This window comes from Equus przewalskii, chromosome 13, assembly GCF_037783145.1.
Source record: "Equus przewalskii isolate Varuska chromosome 13, EquPr2, whole genome shotgun sequence".
Classification (NCBI taxonomy): domain Eukaryota; kingdom Metazoa; phylum Chordata; class Mammalia; order Perissodactyla; family Equidae; genus Equus; species Equus przewalskii.
Genome location: NC_091843.1, coordinates 91,069,613 through 91,091,531, shown reverse-complemented (window position 1 = coordinate 91,091,531; position 21,919 = coordinate 91,069,613). Strand labels below are relative to the sequence as shown.

At 50.1% G+C, this 21,919-nt stretch overlaps 1 protein-coding gene across 3 annotated transcripts in view; it reads left to right on the top strand.

Annotated features, from left to right (window-relative positions):
• Positions 1-21,919, top strand: part of MAP1B (microtubule associated protein 1B) — an 89,171-nt gene that overhangs the window by 52,358 nt on the left and 14,894 nt on the right. For 2 of the 3 annotated variants that reach the window (XM_008539775.2, XM_070569876.1), the window contains 2 exons: positions 12,591-12,673; positions 15,046-15,186. In XM_008539775.2, coding sequence (XP_008537997.2) covers positions 12,591-12,673; positions 15,046-15,186 — 224 coding nt within the window. Of the gene's footprint in view, positions 1-9,147; positions 9,519-12,590; positions 12,674-15,045; positions 15,187-21,919 lie in introns of those variants that run through there. The other variant, XM_008539776.2, reaches the window with a different exon arrangement.

The following is a 21,919-nucleotide window of genomic DNA, read 5'->3' as shown; positions in this document are numbered from 1 at the left end:
TCGGGTTTTTTTAACTAGAAGCAAAAAGTCCACCTACAGAAGGAATAGAAAGTCAGCAAGAAGAAATCCCAGGATAGTTATCATAGCTCGCAGGAAGTGTTAACAAGAACGTGTGAGCTGGTTGTGTCTCTGTGACTCTTCCGGACGGGACGCCTCTCTGTAAACATGAGACTCAGATGCACACCAAGGAGGGCATGCAGTTGAGCCACTTAAGTGATTATCCATTAGGGGGAAAGACTCGCTCAGAATGTCGTTTTCCCTGTCAAACCCTGTAACTCCAGTGTTCATTGGATACCTTGGGCGACGGTCATTGTTTAAATCGAATAAGAACCGACCAACATAATAAGATAATGGCTTCTCTAATGATGCTTATCAAAGTGCACAGACATTTTATATTGAAAAAAATGGGCTAGAGAAAGGAAATGTGTTTTTCCTTCATCTTTGGCATCAACATCCCAAGGGTTGAAGTACTGGTAAGTGGATTTCTTATCTTTATCCCGATAACCCTTAATTTTTTTTATAATTTAAGGAAAGATATAATTTATTCTTTAAAGCAATTTTGTAGACATGAGGCATTTAGGGAATTTCATGATGAACTTGATTGGCTACAGTAGAAATGCAATGTAGATATTTTCCAGATCAGTACAGAAAACACATTAGAGCCTCAGCTTATATCCTTTAAGAATGGTGAGAAGACAAGTGACATAAATTTAAGCTTCTTTTCCACATGTTTAGAAATTCCTTTACAACTCTTGTCCCAAGAGTAAACATTTAGCCACAGGACACAAAAGATACTGAGTCCATAGTTGGTGCCAGTAGGGGGAAGCCTCTATTTTAAATATTAGAATAGTCCAGCATTGTCGTCTGGAAGCAACAAGACAATGCTGCAGGCCCTAAAGAAGGTCAGGCCTTAAAGGAAGGATGAGTGGGGTTTGCCTGGAGGCCGGGTGAGCAGTGGTCCCTCTCTTTGGTGTGGTTTGTGTAATAATGGTCTGGACTGCAGTAGCCCCCTGGTCCCCGGCTCTGCCCTAGGACAACCTGTACTGAAACCTCCAAACATGAGACTGGGGAGAGAGCCAGGGACCCGCCAGTGCAGCTCTTGATGTGACCCCACACTCCAGGCTGTGCCCTCTGCCCTCCAACCTCACAGTTAGGAAGGTGGCAGAGTGTTCTGGTCTTTTGAGAAAAGATTCCCGAGCCTCAAACCCAACCCAGGACCCACGTCACACCTTCCTTGGTTTGGAGTCCTTTGGTCCTTGAAGGAGCTGGAAGTCAGGAACAAGGTTGGTTCTCCTCTAGTCAGACAGCCAAACCTCAGAAAACAGGTCAGGCACCGCATACCTCCCTGTGGATCATGACAGACTGGCTAGGAGCCCGGAGTTTAAAGAAAAACCTTTGACAATGGGAGGGATGTGCCCCGGAGTCACTTGGGTGTGAGAAGAGCATCTGTCGGGGAGAAGTGGAGGACCAGGCTCTCAGTCAGCTCCACTCTGGGTCAGCAGACAGGGCACCTCACTGAGGGCAAACGACAGGAGGGTCAGGCCCTGGTGTGCTGGCGATCGCCCTTCAGCCTGGAGTGGAAGACCCCAGGTCGGTAAGAACTGGATGTGCGTTTCTGGGCAGCCCGAGCACCGAGCCGTGACGGGACAGCACAGGCGGGCGTGAAATGGAAATACAGGGGCTGCTTCTGTCGGCATCTGCGAAATAGCCGTCCCCACCGCCCCCTCAGAATGAGGCAGTCCACCAGTAAACAAAACTAAAACAAACAACAAAAGTCACGGCTCCCTAGGGTTGGGCTAAGGCGTTATGCCAAATACTTTAAAAGATGTGACCGGATTTGCTTGTACTGGCTGGAACCAGGGCCTGAGCCCACCTTCCCGTTACGTGGTTCAGATGCGGCAGCCAAGGCACCACTTCACCTGAGACCAGACATCAGGATCCTCAAGCTTCAGCCTTTCAGGTCAGGATCTTGACTTCAGGAATCCCTTCCTGGCAGAGCAGAGCGCCAGCCTGGCGCTGCCACCGCGGGTGCCGTTGCCCCCTCCAGACTTTACTGGGGTGAAAACCCAGTTTTCAAGCTGTTTTCCCCTGGTCTAGGGCTAAGGGCTTCTAAGGAACTGGTAATTACTAGATGCCAGGGTAACGTTTGTTACGTCAGCTATTTGTATTTTTCTTTTTCTGTTTCCTTTTCAGTAGCCAATACCGAAAGCACTAACCTGAGTTTTGTTCTAAGGCAGCTGGCCTTGGGGATGAACGTGGTGATGATTTGGTCTGAGCAGTAACAGGCGAGGGTGACAGGTCAGCCGTTCCCTGGATTTGATCAATGGCAGAAGTTTGGTGGCAAATTAAATGTCAGAGAAAACCACCAAATGATTCCGAGAATCAATACTTTATTGGGAAGAGTTATTTGAGCTTTTAATGATCGCATTTGCTCCCAAGGGAAATAATTCTAGCAGTGTGTTGAGGCGTTGGGACAGTAATACGTAAAAACGACGTGAGGATGCTTTAAAATAAGGTCCCTTATTATGTCGTTATTGAGCAATAGCGAATTCATCATCTAGACTGTTTCTCGAAGAAGGGACCACAGGACCATCAGAATCACCTGACAGATTGCAGAAATGCAGGCTCCCAGGCCCCCACGCCTCCTGATCGGACGGTCTGAGGGTGGGCCATGCAAGTCTTAGTAAGCTCCTCGGGTGATCGTGGGGACTGCGACATTCTGAGAACCGCCAGCCCACAGTCTTTTCCTCCACCAGGCAGGTGTCCCCCCGACAGAATGCAGAGCCGTGCCCACAGGCTCAGCAGAGCATCGGGGCAGTGGGTGTGCAGGTCAAAGTGGGTATGTTTGGGGTGGAATTTGAAAAGCAGCTATGATTATTATTGGATTATTTAACATCTGGAATATTCTGCCTCGACTCTCCTCTGTGTCTGCGAGTCAGATCACCCTGGGGCTGGGGTGGAGGGAGGCAGAAAGGGCGTGGCACCATCTCTTCTGTGCTTTTCTCTGACCCTTTCACTGGCTTTCCCCTGCTTTTGCTGGCCTTTTAAAGAGAGGCATTTCCCCAGACTGTTCTCGGCAAGAGGCTCTTTCTGTGTCCCCAAGAGCATCACCTAAGAGATGCTGCCGCCTGCCAGATCCGTGCTTATGGCCCAGCCCAGCACCAGAGCGTCAGGTCCACATTCCCGCCTGCCCCCTGGACAGAGCCACCCGTGCTACCCCTGGACCCCAACTGCACCGCGCCCCGAACCAAATCACGCTCATCTGTCTGCCTTCTACCCTTTTAAAATAGTGTTTTAGCTAAGAGCCTGGGCTCTGGACCCTGACCGCCCAGGTTCGCATCCTGCTCCACGACGTAGCCCCTTAGACTGTTGCTTAACTGCACTGTGCCTCATTTTCCTCCTCTGTAAAATGGGAACAGTGCCTTCCTCCTAAGGTTACATGCAGATTCAATGTGGTAAGCACACAGGAAGAACTGAGGTCAGTGCCTGACCCAGGGCAGCTATTCAATATATCTTAGCCATTTTTATTATTCATTCCTTTATCAAATATTGATTGAGCTCCTGCTGTGTATCAGGCACGACTTCTGGCTTGGGTTTCCCAAATTAGAGACCGTCACAGCTGCCATCTCCCCGTTAAACTATCTTTCCTTCACAGTAGGGACGGCGTCGCCGTCCTGCTGGCTTATGAAGGTGGCGCCAGTTTGCTCGAATTAACCCCAGAAAACTGTGCCCTCTCTAAGTAATTCACGTTGTCTTAAACAGGGAATGGATCTCTCACAAAGGCAGGAGCAGCCCAGTAAGATCGAGACACATTCCCTGAAACCTACTTTGAGCTCAAGAGTTAGGTCTGATTGTTAAACAGGAAGGTACCATTTCTGAGCTCAAAGATAGCTGAGACAGCAGTCTCACGGTTTAACCTAATACGTGGCAGGACACCTGGCATGTGGCAGGTATCCCTCAAAAAAAAAAAGAATTCCCCAATCTATACCCTAAACGCTGGGAGCGTTTTGTAATACACCAGAGAAAATGTATCTCAAAGGAACCGTATTTTTAAAAAGTGAGGATTGCAACTTTGTAAACTCCTCCTACACTCTGAGAAGCAGTAAGGGCAAGTGTAAGTGGCAAGAAAGGGAGTCAGGAGTCAGACCGGCTACATTTAAAACCTAGTCCAAAGCAGCGTATTTCATCTCTGTGATGCTGGATGAGACAGCTAACTCGTATTAGATCAACCTCCCCAGCAGCTTTGATTTCCCCATCTGTATAAAAGGAATACTTATAATCATTGATCTTTGGGATATGCTAATGAGGTAACATGCAGCTAAAAGGATGTGTAAACCATGAAGTGGGTCACAGATGACAGGTGGTGGTCTTACTGGTTGCGCACCTGCCCCCAATGGAACCGTCCACAATTGCATGGGAATTGCCTTCGGCAGCCATATGAATGTGATGGTCAGTCACCTGTGACCCGTCACTGCTCGCCCTTGAGGTTGGCCTTCTCTTCTCTAAAGTGGGAGGGGGAGGGAGGGGGTGGGGTTGTCACCAGGGCTCCTTTGGGTCCCCCATCTGTGAGATGAGGACATTCTGATCCCTCCTACCATGATTGACAAGTTCTTCTCTGAAGGCTCCCGGTAGGAGGTCCCTCCATGGCTGCTGGAGTCCTCGCGTCTTAAAGGCAGAAGAAGGACCTCCTTTCTTGGGCACCAGGAGCATAAGTATTTTCCTTTGTCCACAGCAGGTTTTGTTTAGAGAACAGGACACTTGGACCTCCCACCCTGCCTTAGCTGGGCTGGGGATCCCACCTTCAAGGCTTAAGTACGCAAACACAGAGGGAGGTGCTTTGTAAGTGGGCAAGTACTGGATGGATGTGGACCTCTGTTTCTAAGGAGCCCTGGAATTTGCTCCCCTGATGGGTTCGTACTCCGCCCTTCACTAGGTGTGCCTTTAAAAAAACATTTTAATCTGTAGCCTCTGTACATTGTTGAAGAACCAACCTTCAGGTTATCCTGTCACCCCCAGCTGGTGCCGACGTTGGTGCTGCTGGTTCCCCTTGGGTGTTCTCCAGGGAGCCAGACTGCCTTCAGCACCATCTAGGATATTTATTTCCCCTTCTTTCAGCCAGGGCACAAAATAGAGAGAAAAAGAAAAAGGAAACAAGTGTCTTCCACATCTGACCCTTGCTAGCCTGGATTCTCATCCCTCTGCTCTGAGGCCTTTAACAGGGAGGGAAGAGGGAAGAGGAGAGCCTGAGAGAATGGGGTCTGGCAGGACAAAAGCCCGGAGGAGAGGATTTGGAAAGAGGGTGAATGGGAACCCTGCAGGAGGGATGGGACCTGTGGTCCCCCGGCATCCCACCCCCGATGAGTCTGTGCCTAGCGGGAGCAGCTGGAATGAGAGGGCATGTGGAATGCGAAATGAGGCCTCTTGGCCACCAGGAGCAAGACCGGCCTGTCGCTGAGCGCTCAGCCTGCACCTTTGGGCACGAAGCCTGTTTAGAACCAGGAGGGAACAGCAGGGTCTAGAGGTCGGGTTGGGTGCTTTTCCGGACCTTTAAAGGTCAGGGAAACACAAAGTAGAAGGTGGCAGAGAAGCCAAGTGAAGGATGTGCTGCAGGACAAGCAGATGCTTGGAAAACCAAACCAGGTGACAACAAAGAAAAATAGTAAAGTCCAGGACATGTAGACAAAAATAGTATAGACTCAAATTCTGCAATAAATTCTCTGTAACACAAAAGATATCTAAGGTAAATTTTTCAAAATTTGTCTAACTCCCAAGCAATGATCAACTTATTTAAATAAAAAGCAGTTATTTATGAAGTCTCCTGAACTTGTTCATAATGGAATTTGAGTTCTTATTCTCTTAAAAAACAAACACTGAGAATTTGGAGAGCGGTGTGACACGCAGGAACGCACATCGGAGATGAAACAAATGCAGAAACAAAGAAATTCATTTCCAACAGAAAAGAAAGGCCGGTTCCAGGGCTGTCAGGGGAAAGGTGGGAGAGAACTGGGCTCGATTGTTCAGCGGAAACAAAGAGGGACTCGGCCTCGAGGTGCGTGTGGGAGGATTCGGCACCCTGCTGACCAGTGGCTCACCCAGGCTGCCACCAAGGACAATCTTGACATCGCAACTTGAAAACTTTTATTTTCGATGAGGGTGGGTCAGGACAAGATGGAGAAAAGAGGAGTGTCACAGCCTTGGCCGTGAGTGGCCCTGTGGAGTGTGACACGGGTCCTAGTCCTGCTGTCCACACTGCAGGCCGTGGGCAAGCTGTTAGACCTCGGGTCTTTGGTCCATGAAGAGGGGTTAATAATTTTGCCTTCACCACGTCACAGGAATGCCCCGAGGATCAAACCAGGCACCACCGGAAGGACAAAAGCACGCTGCAGCTGTGTGGGTTTGCTGCTGTGCTCTTGCAGCCAGCTCTCTGGCGGTCAAGCTCAGGGCTCTCAGTTCCGTGCATCCGCCTCGTCTTTGGGTCTCCTTTGGTTCTGGTAGGATAGCAGGAAGCCATGGGAGGGGCTCCAACACGAGTGTGACCTGGAAACCAGCACCCAGGGCTGGCTCCTGCTTCTGCCCTCCTTCCACTGTGTTCACTGTGGCCCTGGGGTGCCCAGCCTCAGGCTGACAGCTGCAAGAGCTGAGGGATGTGAAGGATGGTGGAGTTGATTTCGGTGCAGAGGACTCAGGAGTCAAACCCCCTCCCGGGGCAGGAATCTGTAGGGGACGGCTGGCTCTTCGTATTCTGTGCTGACACTGTTGGTCTTTGGGGACAATGTAATAAGGAGACATCAAGTCTCCCAGCACCTCTGAGTTTTCAAGGGGCCTCAGTGGCAGGGGCAAGGGGCTGAGTCGTCTTGCCTGCCTTGTGGTCACGTTCTTCCTCACGTGGGAGGTGATTCTTGTTCCAGGGAACAAGGGGAACGCTCTGGTAGGCCAGGCTCCTGGGCCCTCCCCTGGGCTCCTGGGGAAGATATCTGCCGTTGTGGCCTCGCAGAAGCACTGTTACCACACAGCGCATGCTCACCCACTCCTCCCGTTTTCCTGGTTAGAAAGGATGGGGTGGGGTAGAAGGAGCACAGGGGAACCAACGAGGGCTCCTGGATGGGCCTTGTGCTGCTGTGAGGCGTCCTGACCTGCCCCCCTGCCTCTGGGAGGCCATGTCTTCCCGCCCGCCTGGGGCCAGGCCTGCCGCCCTGGGCCCAGTGTGAGCTTTGGCGGGTAGAGGACCTCTGCGGGGAGAAAAGAGAATGCACTAGAAAACTCTGCGATGCCGCGCTCCCCTTCTCCACACCAGCTCCTTTCTCTGCAGACTTCCCATCTCTCAGCACCTTTGCTCTTTGTCGTTATGTGGGTTCCCGCAGACAGGAGGCCTGGATCTTATTCCAAACAAAAGCTGTGTTAAAAGCTGCTGTGAGACTTGTTGGTAAATCACCTTTAGTTCCTGCACTGAGTGCCTTTCATTTCTTGCTTTCATCCCTTTGCTAAATGTTACCCTGGGCAGTGTTTTTTGTACTCCCTTCTCCCAACAGACTTTAACACCAAGACGGTTTGTGCTCCTGGCCTTTTGTTGACCTACCAACCCCTACTGTTAGGTAAACAACCCCAGTCGTTCTTTAGCACATGCATTTCCCTTTCTAGGTCTAGAGTCTTCTGTGACCCTCTCTACGTTCCTGCTTCTCCACACTGGAAGTTCTTTCTAGTGCAAAGCACAGCACCAAATCCCTTTCCCAAGAAGCATCCACTGGTTTTCACCTGGGCCAGGGGCCGTTGGGAGGCACTGGTGGGTGATGAGGGGCAGAGCTGGGAGCCCGAGGGCTCTTCTCCTTCTGGACCCGCGCCCTGACCTCCACCCCGGGGATTCAGGCTCCTCCTCATCTTGTTCCTTCCACACTGAATAGACATTGAAGGCTTTCTTTATTCTTCAATTTCCATTTCTAGACTATGCTTACAAAGTCTCATTTCAAGTTTCATTTTTTCAAGAAAAGGAAGTTGTAGAAATAAACTTCTGGATTGTGATCATTAATGGAAATGGAAATGAAATATTCATCCTCGAGACACACGGAGTTGTCATCCACTTAAAGACAACTTAAAAGTTTTCAGCCTCACTGGTTGTTGCTTTCACTGAGGTTCCCCCTCCCGGGGCGCTGCAGTGACCCTGGGTCCAGCATTCTCTCCTTGGTGTGAGGCTGTTTCGTGGATCAGCTGCCCACCCGGGCTGAGACCTTGCTCCGGTCCCTGCAGAGATGATACAGTCTCCTAGGCCACTGTGTTCTGGGCCGATGTGTGGGATGCGTGAGGGAGGGAGGGGCCAGCTGTGCAAGACGGGAGCTTCTGAGTTTGATGGGGTTCAGTTGGGGCTCTGCCCCGATAGTGGGTGTCTGAATTCAGCCATGGTCAGCCTCCTGCAAAACCAGGGGAGAGGCTGAGTGAGCGCGTGTTTGGGCGAATGTGGTCTGTGGAGGAGAGGCCCTAAGCCTCCTACAGATTCTACACCCAGAATATAGCATTTTGCTTCCAGAGATTTCAGTCCGCCGCATATAGTAATCCGCAAACCACTAAGACAGCCCAACCTGAAAAGACACATGGCTTGAAGTAATCTGTCAGGTTCTCAGTCATTGAAAAAAGTCCCAGCAATAACTGAAAAATTGGGGCTTATCTGGGTTTCAGGTGTAGCTTTGGGAGTTTACACCGAGTCTCCCTGTCTGCAAGGGCCCTGCTGCATCAGGGGGTCCCCGGGGGTGCTCTGGGTCCTAAGATGGGGCAGACCCGATTGTTGTCACATAACAGTGTCACCCCCCATGCCCCCGTGGAGCCTTCACAGTTACACTGGGCTGTGTGGGGAAGCCCTCACAGACTCTCGTGGCAGGAATAAGTGACAGCATCCTTCTCTCAGACCAACGCTGAGAGAGTTAACTGTCCATCTCGGCGGCCCAGTGCCCTCCCTGGGAGCTGTTTCTGGAGAAGGCAGACTGCAGGGGTAGAGAGAAAGGCTGCAACCATGTCGTCCTTCTTTCCTGGGAACTTCTTTTCTAAAGCAACTGAACGAGACCTCTGCAGGCGAGGGTGGTGGCCTCTCCTTCAAGAATGCCTGGCCCGTTTCCCAGTGTGAAACATTCCCCAAATATGCAACTTTGTGAGCGTCCCCGCAGCTGAGAGCTGCCTGCCGCCAGGGGAGCTGGCACCCCACAAGGTCGTAGGGGGTGGGGGCATGGCTTTAGGCCCTCAGCAGGCCCTGGGTTTGCCAGATGCCAGGAAGGCCAGCCCCTGGTGACGTTGTCCGCGGAAGAATCTGGCCAACAGTCCGGCCGTGACAAGAGCTTGAGGCTTCTCTCTCTCTCTAAATCCCCTCCTTCATTCAAATCCAATCCTATAAAAAGGCTTTTTGTGGAAGGAGCAGCCATGGCGTCATGGTGCACGTCTGTGTCGTGGCTGTCAGGCTTCCCAAAGATGGACAGAAAGAGCCTCCTCGGTTGACTTCCTGAGCAGGCAGGTCTTAAATGGACTCGGAAGGAGTGGAGGTAAACGGCAGCTTCACGTAGCATCTGTTTTGTGGGCAAGTGGTGAAGCCAGGGAGGAAGGCGCTTCTTGGGCTGGTCAGAAGGCCCTCCAGTGAACGGGGGAGGAAGGGCATGCTGGCAGGTGCTGGGCAGGCCAAGCTGGGAGGGCTGGGCTGCAGCGGAGGGGCTCGGGTAGCAGGGCGGGGACATCGTGCAGATGGGGTGAGAGGGCCGATTCCTTCCTGTCTCTCGGGGAGGGAGGTGCCTCTCTGTGGTCCCTTGCTCAAGTCTACAGAACAGGGTCAGGCCTGCAGCCCCGCCATTGCATTATGCTGCCTGGGCTCTGTGTGCAGGACGCTGTCCCCTCGATAGTGTGCTCTGGGAAGTGACTGCTCACTTCTCCGCGCTCTTGTGCTTTTGCTAATTTGTCTCCACTTGGTGCCTCTGAAGTTCCTACCTAAGCTGTTATTTCAGGAGGCCACGATGGGAGGACCTAGAAAGGGGGCGGTTTTCTGTGCTTTGCCGGTTGTCCTTATATCGTTTGCTTATTTGGTTTGATGTTCTTTTGCTTTGGCTGCGAGCATCAGGCTTGGGTCGTGCTCATAGGAGCGAGCGTGCTCCCACGGCTCAGTGTGGTCCTCTTTCCCAGGCCCGGGCCATCGCCTGCTGGGCTGCAGGACGTTGTGTGTTCTGGAGTCCCTTCGTTTTCAGGCGTTGGGAGGGGAGCACCACACGCCTACTGTTGATTTTACCCTCTTTGATGTGGGTGTTTGGCCACCTTCGTTCTCTTTTCCTCTTTGCTAATATTCTTCTCCTAATGCTTTCTGGCGTCCCGCCTCTGTAAGCACGGCCCTGATTTTATTCCTCTGGGATTCTCCCCAGCTCTTCTTGGTGCTCCATGTCTGTCCTGCATCTGTTTTCCCAAGTCCCAGCTCAGTTACCTGCACCACAGAGCAGCAAGGCGGGGGACTCGAGAGCTGGGCACCCTGGGTCCGAGTCCTGGCGCCAGCGCTGGCTGGCTGTGTGACCGTGGGCGGGCTAATTCTCTTCTTCGTTGTCCTCGCAGTACAGGAGACAATCCTAGTGCCTATGTCCTGGAGCTCTTCCGGGATCAAATGAACTAGTCCATGGGAGGAGGGCGTGGCCAGCGCCATTCTTGTAGAGTTTGGGCTTCTTCCATGTCTCATGTGGGTTTACTGGTTAATATTAGCTGTTAGGAAAGCTAAGACAGTGGAGAACAGGCTTGACAATGTGCGGGGCTAAGTGCTTCAACACACTGCTGTCGCTGTAGTCCTTCTGGTTCTTGATGGTATAAAGGGAGACAGCTCTAATTAAGCTGTGTGCCCTGGCCTGCTTTCTTTTTTTAACTTCTTAATTGAGATACATTCACATACCATACAATTCACCCTTTTAAAGTGGACTGTTCAACAGTTTCTTGGTAAATTGCATTATTAATTTTTTTTGAGTTTTGGTAAAATATATATAAAACATAAAATTTGCCATTTTAGCCATTTTTAAATGTCCAATTCAGTGGCATTAATCACATTCACGGTGTTATGCACCATCACCTCTTTTTCCAAAACTTTTTCATCCCCCCAAACAGAAACTCTGTGCCCATTAAGCAGTGACTCCCCGTTCCGTCTCCCCTCAGCCCCTCGTACCCTCTAATCTGCTCTGTGACTCCATGAACAGCCTATTCCAGATATTACGTGCAAGTGGAATCATGCAGTATTTGTCCTTCCGTGTCTGGCTTCTTTCCCTCAGCATAATGTCCCCAAGGTTCATTCATGTTGTAGCCCGTGTCATGACTTCATTCCTTTTTATGGCTCAGTAAGATTCCATTGCCTGGATAGACCACATTTTGGTTGTCCATTCCTCCATCGGTGGGCCTCTGGGTTGTCTCTACCTTTAGCTATTGTGGAATATGCTGCCGTGAACGCTGGCATACAAGTATCTGTCTGAGTCCCTGCTTTCTCTCCACCTGGGAGTGGAGTGGCTAGGTCATATGGTAATTCTGTTTTAGCTTTGTGAAGAATTGCCCAACTGTCTTTCTGGAACACAGTTGCTTTTTGGTTATTCTCTCCTTTGGTGGCTGTCCCCCTCAGATTCTACTCCATTTTCCCCTGTCTCCCAAGTTTCATTGCGCTTCCAAGCAGCAGACACCTTCTCACCTACCCTCCCAACCTTGTGTCTCCCTCCACCTGGCTGAGGGAACGGGCTCTTCTCTGTCCCTCCCTGACTGGCAGAGCATTTATGGCCCACTCTGGCCGCACATCCGCCTCAGCACTTCACCTCTGTCCGAGGAGGGGAGCCTTTGTAGGTCATCCACAGGCCTCAGTCCACTTGGGCTGGAGGTGGTTTCAGCCGCACGATGTCCCTAAAACCTAAAGTGTGGGAAGTCCGGGATGTGGAGCCAAACCTTGCAGAATTTCAGCCCTCCTTAGCCAGGTCCTTCATCCCCACAACTCCTTGCTTTGTTGTTCTCTGTCAGCCCTGCTTGTCTCAAGGGGCCATGTGGCCGCCCGGTCCAGGGGGGAGTTGTTCTCCGCTCTTCATTTGCTCGCAGTTCCTCCACTTTTCTATGAGCAAGTGAATTAATTAATGAATACCCCAACAGCCTGTACGCCTGCCTCAGACAGCCATTCTGGTTGTTGGGCTAATTGTTAGCCTGGGTTTCTGGATGTCATTCATTTCACAATAAGGCTCCTAATTAATCTCAGCACCGTTCTCACCAGAAGAAAGGCTGGTGCGGAGAAACATCCCCAATTACCATGAGAAAGGAAATGTCAAGAGCCTGTTGAGTTTTCCGGGCATCCACCCCTGTCTCAGATGCAACCCGCCTTCAGCGTACAGAGGCAGCCTGGTGCCCAACCTCGAGAACTAGAGGGTTGTGAGTGCGCGAGGCACGCCAGATCGCCGGACCCAGCTCCGAGGAGCCGGCTGGGGTCCGCACACTCCTGTTTTGTAACGCCGATTGTGTTTCCCAAGACCGTGTGGAGAATCCTGCTGCCGTGGCTCCCAGAAGCAGGCGGGGCAGTGTTAACCCAGAAGAACTAAGGGTCTCCTCTTTTGTCTGTGTTTTTGCGCCTGCAGGACAAAAGATCCTTCATCACCGAAGTGACGTTTTAGAAACAGTGGTCCTGATCAACCCTTCAGATGAAGCGGTCAGCACCGAGGTAAGCACTCGGCTCTGTGGGGTCTTGGGTGGGGCCTTACACAGCGGGGCAGAGACCCAGCAGATCAGAGGGGCTGGGGAGGTGGCGGGAGGACAGGGAGAGAGACGTTCTGGGTCCAGGGACGTTCCTTACCCCCAGTCAGTGGCTGGTTCTCTGCATTGGTACCACCCCAGACTGCCCCTCCCAATGAGGACAAAGCAGAAGACGCTAGCCAGAACGGGAGTATTTGTAGAGGCAATGGGATAGGAGATCCTGGGTATATATGGAGGGTGATGCGGGGGAGTCTGGCTGGGATGCAGCAGGGGAAATAGACCACACGCCCTCAGGCTGGGCCACGGAGAACCCAGGGTTGGAGAAGAGGAGCGTCTCCGATGCAGGCCCCTGCAGAGCCACCCTGCCCACCCCTTGTCACTGTTGAAAGGCAGGATAGCAGAGCGGTCAGGAGCATGGCCTCTGGGGCCACATTGTTACTAGCTGGTGGCCTCGGGCAAGCTGTTTCCTGTCTCTGTCTCGGTCTCCACCTCTGCGAGACAGAGATCACAGCTAATGTTCACGTTCAACGTTGCGACTGGAAGTGTCGAGCGCTTAGAACAGAGTTTGGCACCTAACAGCAGAAATATGAATGTTGGCTCTTCTTATTACCGATATTATTTATTACCATCAGACGGAATTTTTGCTGGAGAGAGTAACGGGGTTTCAGAGCCTACTGTAAGATAAGAACTTGGTGGGAGCTGGGGATCCGTGGTCACCAGGCCAGAGGAGTTGTGGGTCTTCACGTCCCACTTCCTTTATTACATTTGGCGCCTTTGAGATTGAGTGGCTCCTTGGATGTTAAGGTAGCCGGAGTCCCTGGGAGCCTCCAGTAGCTGCCGCATCTCTCCTGCCCATGCTTGGAGCATCTCTGTGACTGTAGTCTGTTTTTTAAAATTGAGATATAATTTACATACCATAAAATCCATCCTTTTAAAGAGTGCAGTTCATTGGTTTTTAGTATCTTCACAAAGTCATGCAATTGTCATCATTATCTCATTCCAGAACATGTCCATCACCCCACAGAAACCCCGACCCCATTAGCAGTCACTCTCCCCAGCCCCAGGCAACCACTAATCTACTTTTTGCCTCTATGGATTTGCCTATTCTGAATATTCCAGATAGTGGAATCATACAATATGTGGCCTTTCGTATCTGGCTTATTTCACTTAGCATAACATTTTTGAGGGTCATCTACCTTATAGCATGTGTCAGGACTTCAAGCCTTTTTATGGCTGAATACTATTCCATTGTCTGGCTAGACCACATTGAGTTCATCCGTTCGTCAGTTGATGGGCATATGGGTGACTCCCACTTTCTGGCTGTCATTATGTAGCCTGTTTAGGTCCCACTTCCATCTGCCCCCATCAGATCCCATGATCCCATTTGACAATCCATGAAGGCACAGGCTGAGGAAAGTGACTGGCCAGCAGTCTCTCTGTGACTAACAGAATCAGGAAGTAGAAACAATTTTAAAGAGCTGGAGGATTAATATTTATCCGGGTGGAGTGCCTGGATCAGTTGTGAGAAATGGTAGGGGGAAAAATGTGGAGTTTCTCTCAGGAATCCAGGCTTGCCTGTGGAGCAGACAGGCTGGAACAGTGACCTCGGTCCTGTGTGTTTCCTTGAGTCACGATGGGGCTCTTGGGGCAGTGGGTTCATGTCCCTGCCTTCATGCCTAGCCCCGTGCCTAGCAGTCAGCTTGTGCGGAACCAAACGGGGCTCAGAGCAAATGTTGCGTTTCTGCTGAAGGACGGGCTGGCTTCCTGCCATGGAAAGAACAGAGAGTGCTTTTGTGCAAATCATTACAGTTCTCTCTGAGTCCCAGTCGGGCCAGCCCTTTATGTTCCACGGGAGGCACCTTGCTGATGCCACTGGAGGCTGCACTTGAGCTTTGTGTTTGGTGTGTGGCTTGGAAGGAAAGGGACCCTGGATGAAGGTGCTGACTTGGGACCCCAGGTACAAATCTGTGTTCCCTGAGCTTATGCCTGGTGCCTCGGCATGTGGGATACTCCTTAGTCCGCAGACTGCCTGCTGTTTGCACACACAGCTGTGGGACACTTGTTACCAGCTGTGGAGACGGCTAGGAAACTAAGACAGAAAGTCAGCTCCCGCTGCTGTTGTGGGTATAGCCAGACGTGGAAAACGGCACTCATGGGCCACTGATGACCACAGGTGTTGGCTGCCGTCCGACTCCCCAGGGGAGTCTGCGTACCGAGGAATGAATGACTTTGTTGGCAATGAACTTGAAGCCCTGCAGGGCGATCCCTGTCTTGAGCCCTGTCTTGAGGGGGATGGCGGTGCCGCCTGCGCTCACGTCCGCTCCCTGTGCTTTGTTTCAGGTGCGTTTGATGATCACTGACGCCGCCCGCCACAAGCTGCTCGTGCTCACGGGACAGTGCTTCGAAAACACCGGAGAGCTCATTCTGCAGTCGGGCTCTTTCTCCTTCCAGAACTTCATAGAGATTTTCACCGATCAAGAGGTGGGCTCCCGTGCGGGACTAGCTGAGCTCTCCCACCGCTCGGTCACTGTTGTGGCCTGAGGCTGCTCTTTGAAAGCTTGGGGGCAGATAGAAGAAGGGGAGGGCGTGTCCCCCTCCTTTGAAACTAGCAAAAGCTGTGGCTGGTGCTTCCGTGCACTGAGGTTCCCTGGCTCATCACCGAAGGAGTTTAGAGCCCTCGTCTTTAACTAATCGGAGCCATTCTTAATGTGCCTGAGATACAGATGGAGGGGGGTTGGAACAATCAGCATTTTACAGATGGCAAAAATGATGGAGAAACTTGAAATGACAGAGCCCAAAAGAAAGCCAAGTTTCCTGTTATCTGAAAGGATTCTCCGAAGATCTCGTGGGTTTTTAGTAACATTTAACTGCCCTGATTTCTTTCCCTACTTGGCCTTACTTTTCCTGGTCTAATTATTTCAGTTTCTCTCACTTTTAATGCCCGGTCCCAATGTTTGAACTTGGAGTGGTTGAACAGTGGAAGAAAGAGAGGACTCGAGAAAGGGAGGCACGTAGGAAAATGGGCCACTTCCGTGAGCCACGTTAACGCCCCAAGAAAAAGATGGGTGAAGTAGGTTGATGAAGCTGGGTCATTAATATTTCTAATGAATAGATCTTATTCAAGGATGATACATGTGAAATATTGAAAACTATATGATGTTAGTGGTATTTTGTAAAATCAAAGGTCAAAGCTTTTAATTTGGTTATTTCTGCTTGAGAATTTATCCCGACTGGGAAACTGCTCTTTCCAAAATAACATTAGTCTTTCTTTTTCTTTGTTAGTTTACAGTAGTTACAGAAACAGTTCAGGGCTGTCACCCATAGCAGGTTGGGGCTGCCCGTAGCTGACAGCACATTTCTACGTGGAAAGGTTGAGGGATGTACTGACAGGAAGAGTTACCACGTCTATTTAAAACCGCCTTCCTGAGAACTTCCTGAGATGGCGGCCTCTTGGTCTCATGGGGGCTGCGAAGGGCCATCTGTCTCTCTGCATCTAATCTTCCTGAGCCCTGTGCTCCGCAGGGAGGCCTCTGTGTGCTCTTCCTCGCTGCGAGAGCTGTAAATACACTGCCCAGCTTCATTTGGCTCACCTGGAGCCTTCTGTAAAAATATAAATGTCGGATGACATGACCACGTTTTATTCTCCACCCACCAGAGGGGAAGGCAAAACGGTGAAAAGGAATGTTTTATGTAGTGTTTGAAAGCTAGATTCTCAGAAGGTGTGATGCCATCTGGGTCTTGAGGCAGGTAGCCTGGCTGCCCACAGCGAGAAGTGGCCCCAGGGCTCACTCCCAGCTGGTCCCCTCTTCACCACTTCAAAATGAAGGTTCCCGCCTGTCTTCCGCCAGGGCTGCCAGAATTCAGGCTGCATGTCTTGTGTCCATTGCACCCACTCATACTAAAGGCCCATAAATCTGTGTTCAATTGCATGGAAATTCCCAGGCTGGAGCCACAATGCTCACTCCACCTGCTGCCTGGAAATCGTGTGTGATCACTGTAACGTCGGAATCTTTTGCAAGATGGTGTCCCCATGTTCACGTTGTGCCTGGGGGCCCGTGGGCATTTGTCTGGTAGCTCAGGGGTCACAGACACTATCGGCACCTTACCTGGAGAAGGGAGAGAGATGCAGAAGCCTGGACACAGCCCCGTGGCCCAATAACATGGGCGGGTGGCTCACCGGCCTCCTGGTAGGCTTGGCTCCCCGCTGAGCTCCTGGCTCATTTCTGTGCACACCGTGCCTCTCCTGCATCCCCAGGCAGTTCTAAAGTTAGTTGCTACCCCCATGTCATTGGTTTGCCTTTTTTGCACTAAAACCAAATAGAGCAGATATGTAAAAAAAAGGGTTTGTCATTGCCAGAATTTTAAATAAGAAGGTATCACAAGTCATCCATCTCTCTATTTAAATAAAGCATAGCGTTATGAACATTGCTGCTTACATCACTTTTACTGGCCCGCAGAAGTAGAAGTTTGCACAATAGCCTATGCATATATTAGAATTTACCACTAATTGCAGAAGAAAAAGAAACAGCCTTAGCTGCAGAGCGTGAGGTCTGGGCAAGGGCATGTTCCTCGAGTTTGTAATCACTGGAGGGGGTTCTGCAGGGCACACGTTTTCATCACACTCAGGCAGGTGTCGTTAAGGCCAGAGATGCTGTTATCTTCCCCTCTGCCTGCCCTATAGCCCCCAGTACTGTGAAGAAAGTCATGCTCAACACACGTGAGAAAGGACCTCCGGAGTCTTCCCTACAGACTGGCTTCGTGGTGTTGGGGGTGGGGAAGGACGAGCAGCAGGACACTGGGCAGAATTCACTCTTCCTCTTCCCTAACCAGCGCCACTCAGCCTTTATTTTTCTGATGTTGTGGACTTTGGAGAAAGCACATGCCACATTGGAGATGGCTGGAGAGACCAGTGGTGACCAGCCACTGAGCCAGAGCTCTGATTGCCTGTCGCTGCCTTGGAGACAGGGTTTGATCACAGAATGACTCAGTAACAGGGGGCCTCAAAGGCCATTTGGTGTCCAGCTTTGTTCCTTTTATCCAGTGCTTGATACATACTAGTCACTCCAGAGAAATCAGGAACACAATTTGGGAAAAACAAAAATGATATATTTTTTAACAAGAATAGCTAAAAATAAATGGACTGAAAAATAGAATTGTCAGTGCATTTTGAGCTTCGGGTTTTGGGAGTCTTGGTCATTGGAGGTCAACTACAAAACCAGGACTTAGGAATTAGGACAGCATCTGGCTAACTCATCCCTCTCTGAAACCCAAGGATGGTGAAGTCACCATCTCCTGGGGACATTTTTCAGTCTCTCTGGTAGAAAATTTTTCCTTGTTTCTCTTATTGTATCTTCAAGGAAGGAATGTGATCCCTTTTCCACCTGACAGTGTCTTAGACACCCTTCGCCAATGCGGCCAATTGTTTTTTCCTCCAGATTAATCATTTTCAGTTTACCCACTGTTCTTCATAAAACAAGATATTAAAAGTTCTTCCATTCCCTGGTCACTGTCAGTCAGGCCTGTTCCATTGGGGCATGGGATGGGATGGGGGAATCCAGGAGTTCAGTCTCGGTCACGTTTAGTGCCCTGGCTAAACTGCTATCAGACAGGTGGATATGTGAGTCCAGAGCTCAGGGAACTAAAAGTCGGGCTGGAGACATTAATGTGGAAGCCATCAGCATGTGAGAAAACAGATGAAGTGATCTAGGGAGAGAAATATATTCTGAGAGAAAGGGGCCCAGCTGTAGTGTTTAGAGGTTAAGGCCAAGAAGAGCCAGCAATGTCAATTTGTTTGTTTTTGGTCCAGTTTCTGTAAAATGCCATGACTCACACTGGACACCCTACTCCAGGCATCACTGACCAGGTCAGAATTGTGACAGTCCGTGACTTCTATAGGTTTGAATACAATCTTCTATTAAATAAGTCTAGAAGTTACTTTTGACCATCACCATCCACAATTAAATGTCAACAGGAAGGGATGCAGGCTTTGAGGACCTCTGCAACCTATGTAATTTGGGGGCTCCCTTTAAGAAAAAGAAAACAAAATTATGAATACGCCATTAAGTTCAGGGCTTTGGGGGGAAACCGTGCCAGTGAGGGGCCTTGAAGTTTAAGCTCCATCAGCTTTATGATAAATCCGTCTGCCCGTCAGCTGAAAGCCCTGAGTCTTTTCCAGGGGCATCATTGTTGAGCCACACCTCCCGACCCTGTACTTGACCCAGCTGGTTTACTGGACCTCACCGTCATCCCTTTAGAATGCCATCCTGTTAGAGTTGACTTAGCCGTCATCATTCCCCTGTCAAGAGCTTTTTTAAATGTCTTAACTCTGCCATCCCACCTTTTGCTATGCCTCCCATTTTCATGCCATCTGCAGGTTTGATAAGCATGTCTTCACCATTTTCATCGAAGTCAGTACTCAAGAGGACATAGCTGAGCCCCGAGGCAGCCGCCTTAGACCTACGTCTGGTTGACACTCAGCAGCACGATTTATGTGGCTGGCTACAGATCCACCTAATTCTGCTATCTCACTGTTCAGAGATGCTGTTAGACGTCCTGCTAAAACCCAGAGATACGCTGTCCACTGTATTTCCTCATTAGCCAAGCAAGTAACCTAATCAGAAAAGGAAATGTAGTTAGTGGGCTGCGGTTAGCATTCTAATTTCATTAATATTATCTGCAGTAAAGTCATTTATTTCCCATATCTTCCTTCCTCTTCCAGTATGCCTGCATTTAATTAGAAAAAGTAATTAACAAAAAAGCCAGCCTTTGCCCTGAGGAATATTTCTTCCAGTAGTGTCTCTCATCCCTCTCTGTAAGAACAAGGGGAGGGTGGCAATCAGTGTGCTTGAGAAGGATTAGCAGGCTCGTGTCACTCCCCAAGTGTCCACTCTGGGAGGACAGCATGCATCGAACTGGCCGAGTTCAGTGCAGTTCAGCAAACGTCTGTTGAGCCTGAAGATGTCTTGGAGAAACAAAGATAACGGTGATACAGACAGAAGATGCGTTTCCTGCCCTCCAGGAGCTTTCAGTGGAAGGGGCCATGAGAGGTAGAGGACCTGCTGTGGTGACGATGTCAAGTTGCCTTTGAGGAGGCCTCAGTTTCCGAGTCTAAGACCTAGTGGGAGGTTTGCTCGCACTGCTCACATCCTCGGCTCCTCCCTGTTCACTGAATCAGTGCTGACCCAGTGCCTCCGTGGGCTGGCCACTGTGACACCAGTCTCTACCCCGGGGCCCTCACCCTCTGCATGCGTGCGGGCGGGCCGGTCTGCAAGTGGGCTCTGGGGACGCGGGGCCTCGTTTCTGCCGTACTCCTCCAAGGCTGCCTTCTCCCCCCTCCTCCCTGCCCTGCCCCATCCTCTCCTTCCTGACGGGCTCTCTCCAGCCCCCGTCTCATCATGCACTGTGTGTGGCTGCTTCTCCAGGGGGACTGGATTTCTCTCTGAAGAGAAGCCTTCCAGCAGTGCTGGCTTTCTTTTCTGCTTTCCCTAGGACGTCATGGTTTTCCATCCCCAGCCTCTCTTTGCTGTTTTTCAGTGTACCCCTGACTTCCTCAGAATTCTGTGCAGCCTTGTTTTCTTTTGGGGTCATTTCCTTAGTTTCTTGGAACTCTCTGGGTAGAGGTGAAAAGATGGAAAGTAGGGAGGATTCCTCAAGTCTTTTTACCGTCTCCTTAAACTTAGTGATGACACACTTCACATAAAAAGAGCTGGTAATGGAATGCCCCCCACGCACAGCTGGATCAGACCTTAGCTGCCACATCCTTCAGTTAGGGTGGAATTTCAAAAATTAAAATGAGCTAAACTTAATTTTAAATTTCACTGCTAAAGATTCAGCGGTCTGAGTGATCCTGGACCTCCCCTCTGAAATGTATTCCAAATCATGAATGGTTTGCGTGAGCCCTGCATGAGGACTGGGATGGAGAGAACCTTGGTTGCTATGGTGATGGTGATGAGGGCCTATGCTCATCACTGGACCAGAAACCGCATCCGGTACTCCTCTTTGCTTTGGTCAGCAAATCATTTGAGCGAAGACTCCCCCAAGGACGGTTACCATTTACTTTTTCAGTTTTCTTAGCTTTCAGATAGTGGATTCTTATCCCTTTTGTAGGAGATTGTTAAGTCAGAGGAAAACAGCAAACTCAAAGACTTGTTATTTTGCCATTTTGTGACACTTCACATAAAATGTAGGACAAATAGGCTAACGCAGCAAAAATGGCTATTTTACTGCACTCTAATGCAGGAAAGTCAGAGGCTATAAATTACCCTTCTACACAGACACACCCTGGTAGGCTCAGAATGTTAGTATCCAGGAGGTTGTATGAGACAGAGGAAGCCACTCGCACTAGAAGACAGGAGTTCAGACCTGCTGGCTCAGGATGCCTGGACCAAGTGGAATGCTTGCTTTGCCCTTTCATCATCTGCTGTCCAGGACACAGAGCTCTTTTCACTTGAACCTCTGGGCTGATTTATGTGCTTTGCTGCAACCAAAAGAAGACTAGGGTTTATGGCCTGATCCTTCCTATTTACTAAGCTAAGACTGTGAAACATATGGCCACAGTATGAAGTGAGAAAGAGAAGAGCATTTTCATTAAACCACAATCTGTGTTTTGGTCCGATTTGCTCTTCTGCATTCCCATCCTATGGTACTAAACAACGTGTTGAAAACTTTTGAGCCAGATGTGATCTTAGCCAGCTTGCCCTATAAAGAACAGGAGCTGCGAGAGAGCAGAATGTCTCACCTTGGCTTAAACATGAGCGTGTGGGGACAATTTGGCCACTTGCTCATATAATTACCCAATTGCTTTAATCATCATGTCTTCAATTAAGTATTTGTATTTGCAGAGAAACTGCTGGATGAACCACTCTTGCTTTAAATAGTGTGAACTGATGCCAGAACCAGGAATTTCTTACAGTAGTGTGCAATCTATACCTTCCTATCTCCAAGGGGGAAAAATACACCAAACTTTTTTCTTTTGTTCCTGCCGAAATCTATAAATAGATGACACGTGCACTGTCTAAATCCCTTTCATGTGTCAGTCAGGCCCTTTTGCCAAGCCCAGTGGAATAGAAGAGAATATTTTATATCAGTGGTGAAATGACTCACATAGCCTGCCCCAGTGACAGTTTAATATTTTTTAAAGGGCGTTTTTGCATGGCCAGTACCCAGGGGGGATAGAGGCACAGGCACTGGTCATGCAGATGGTCACTGGTCTTAG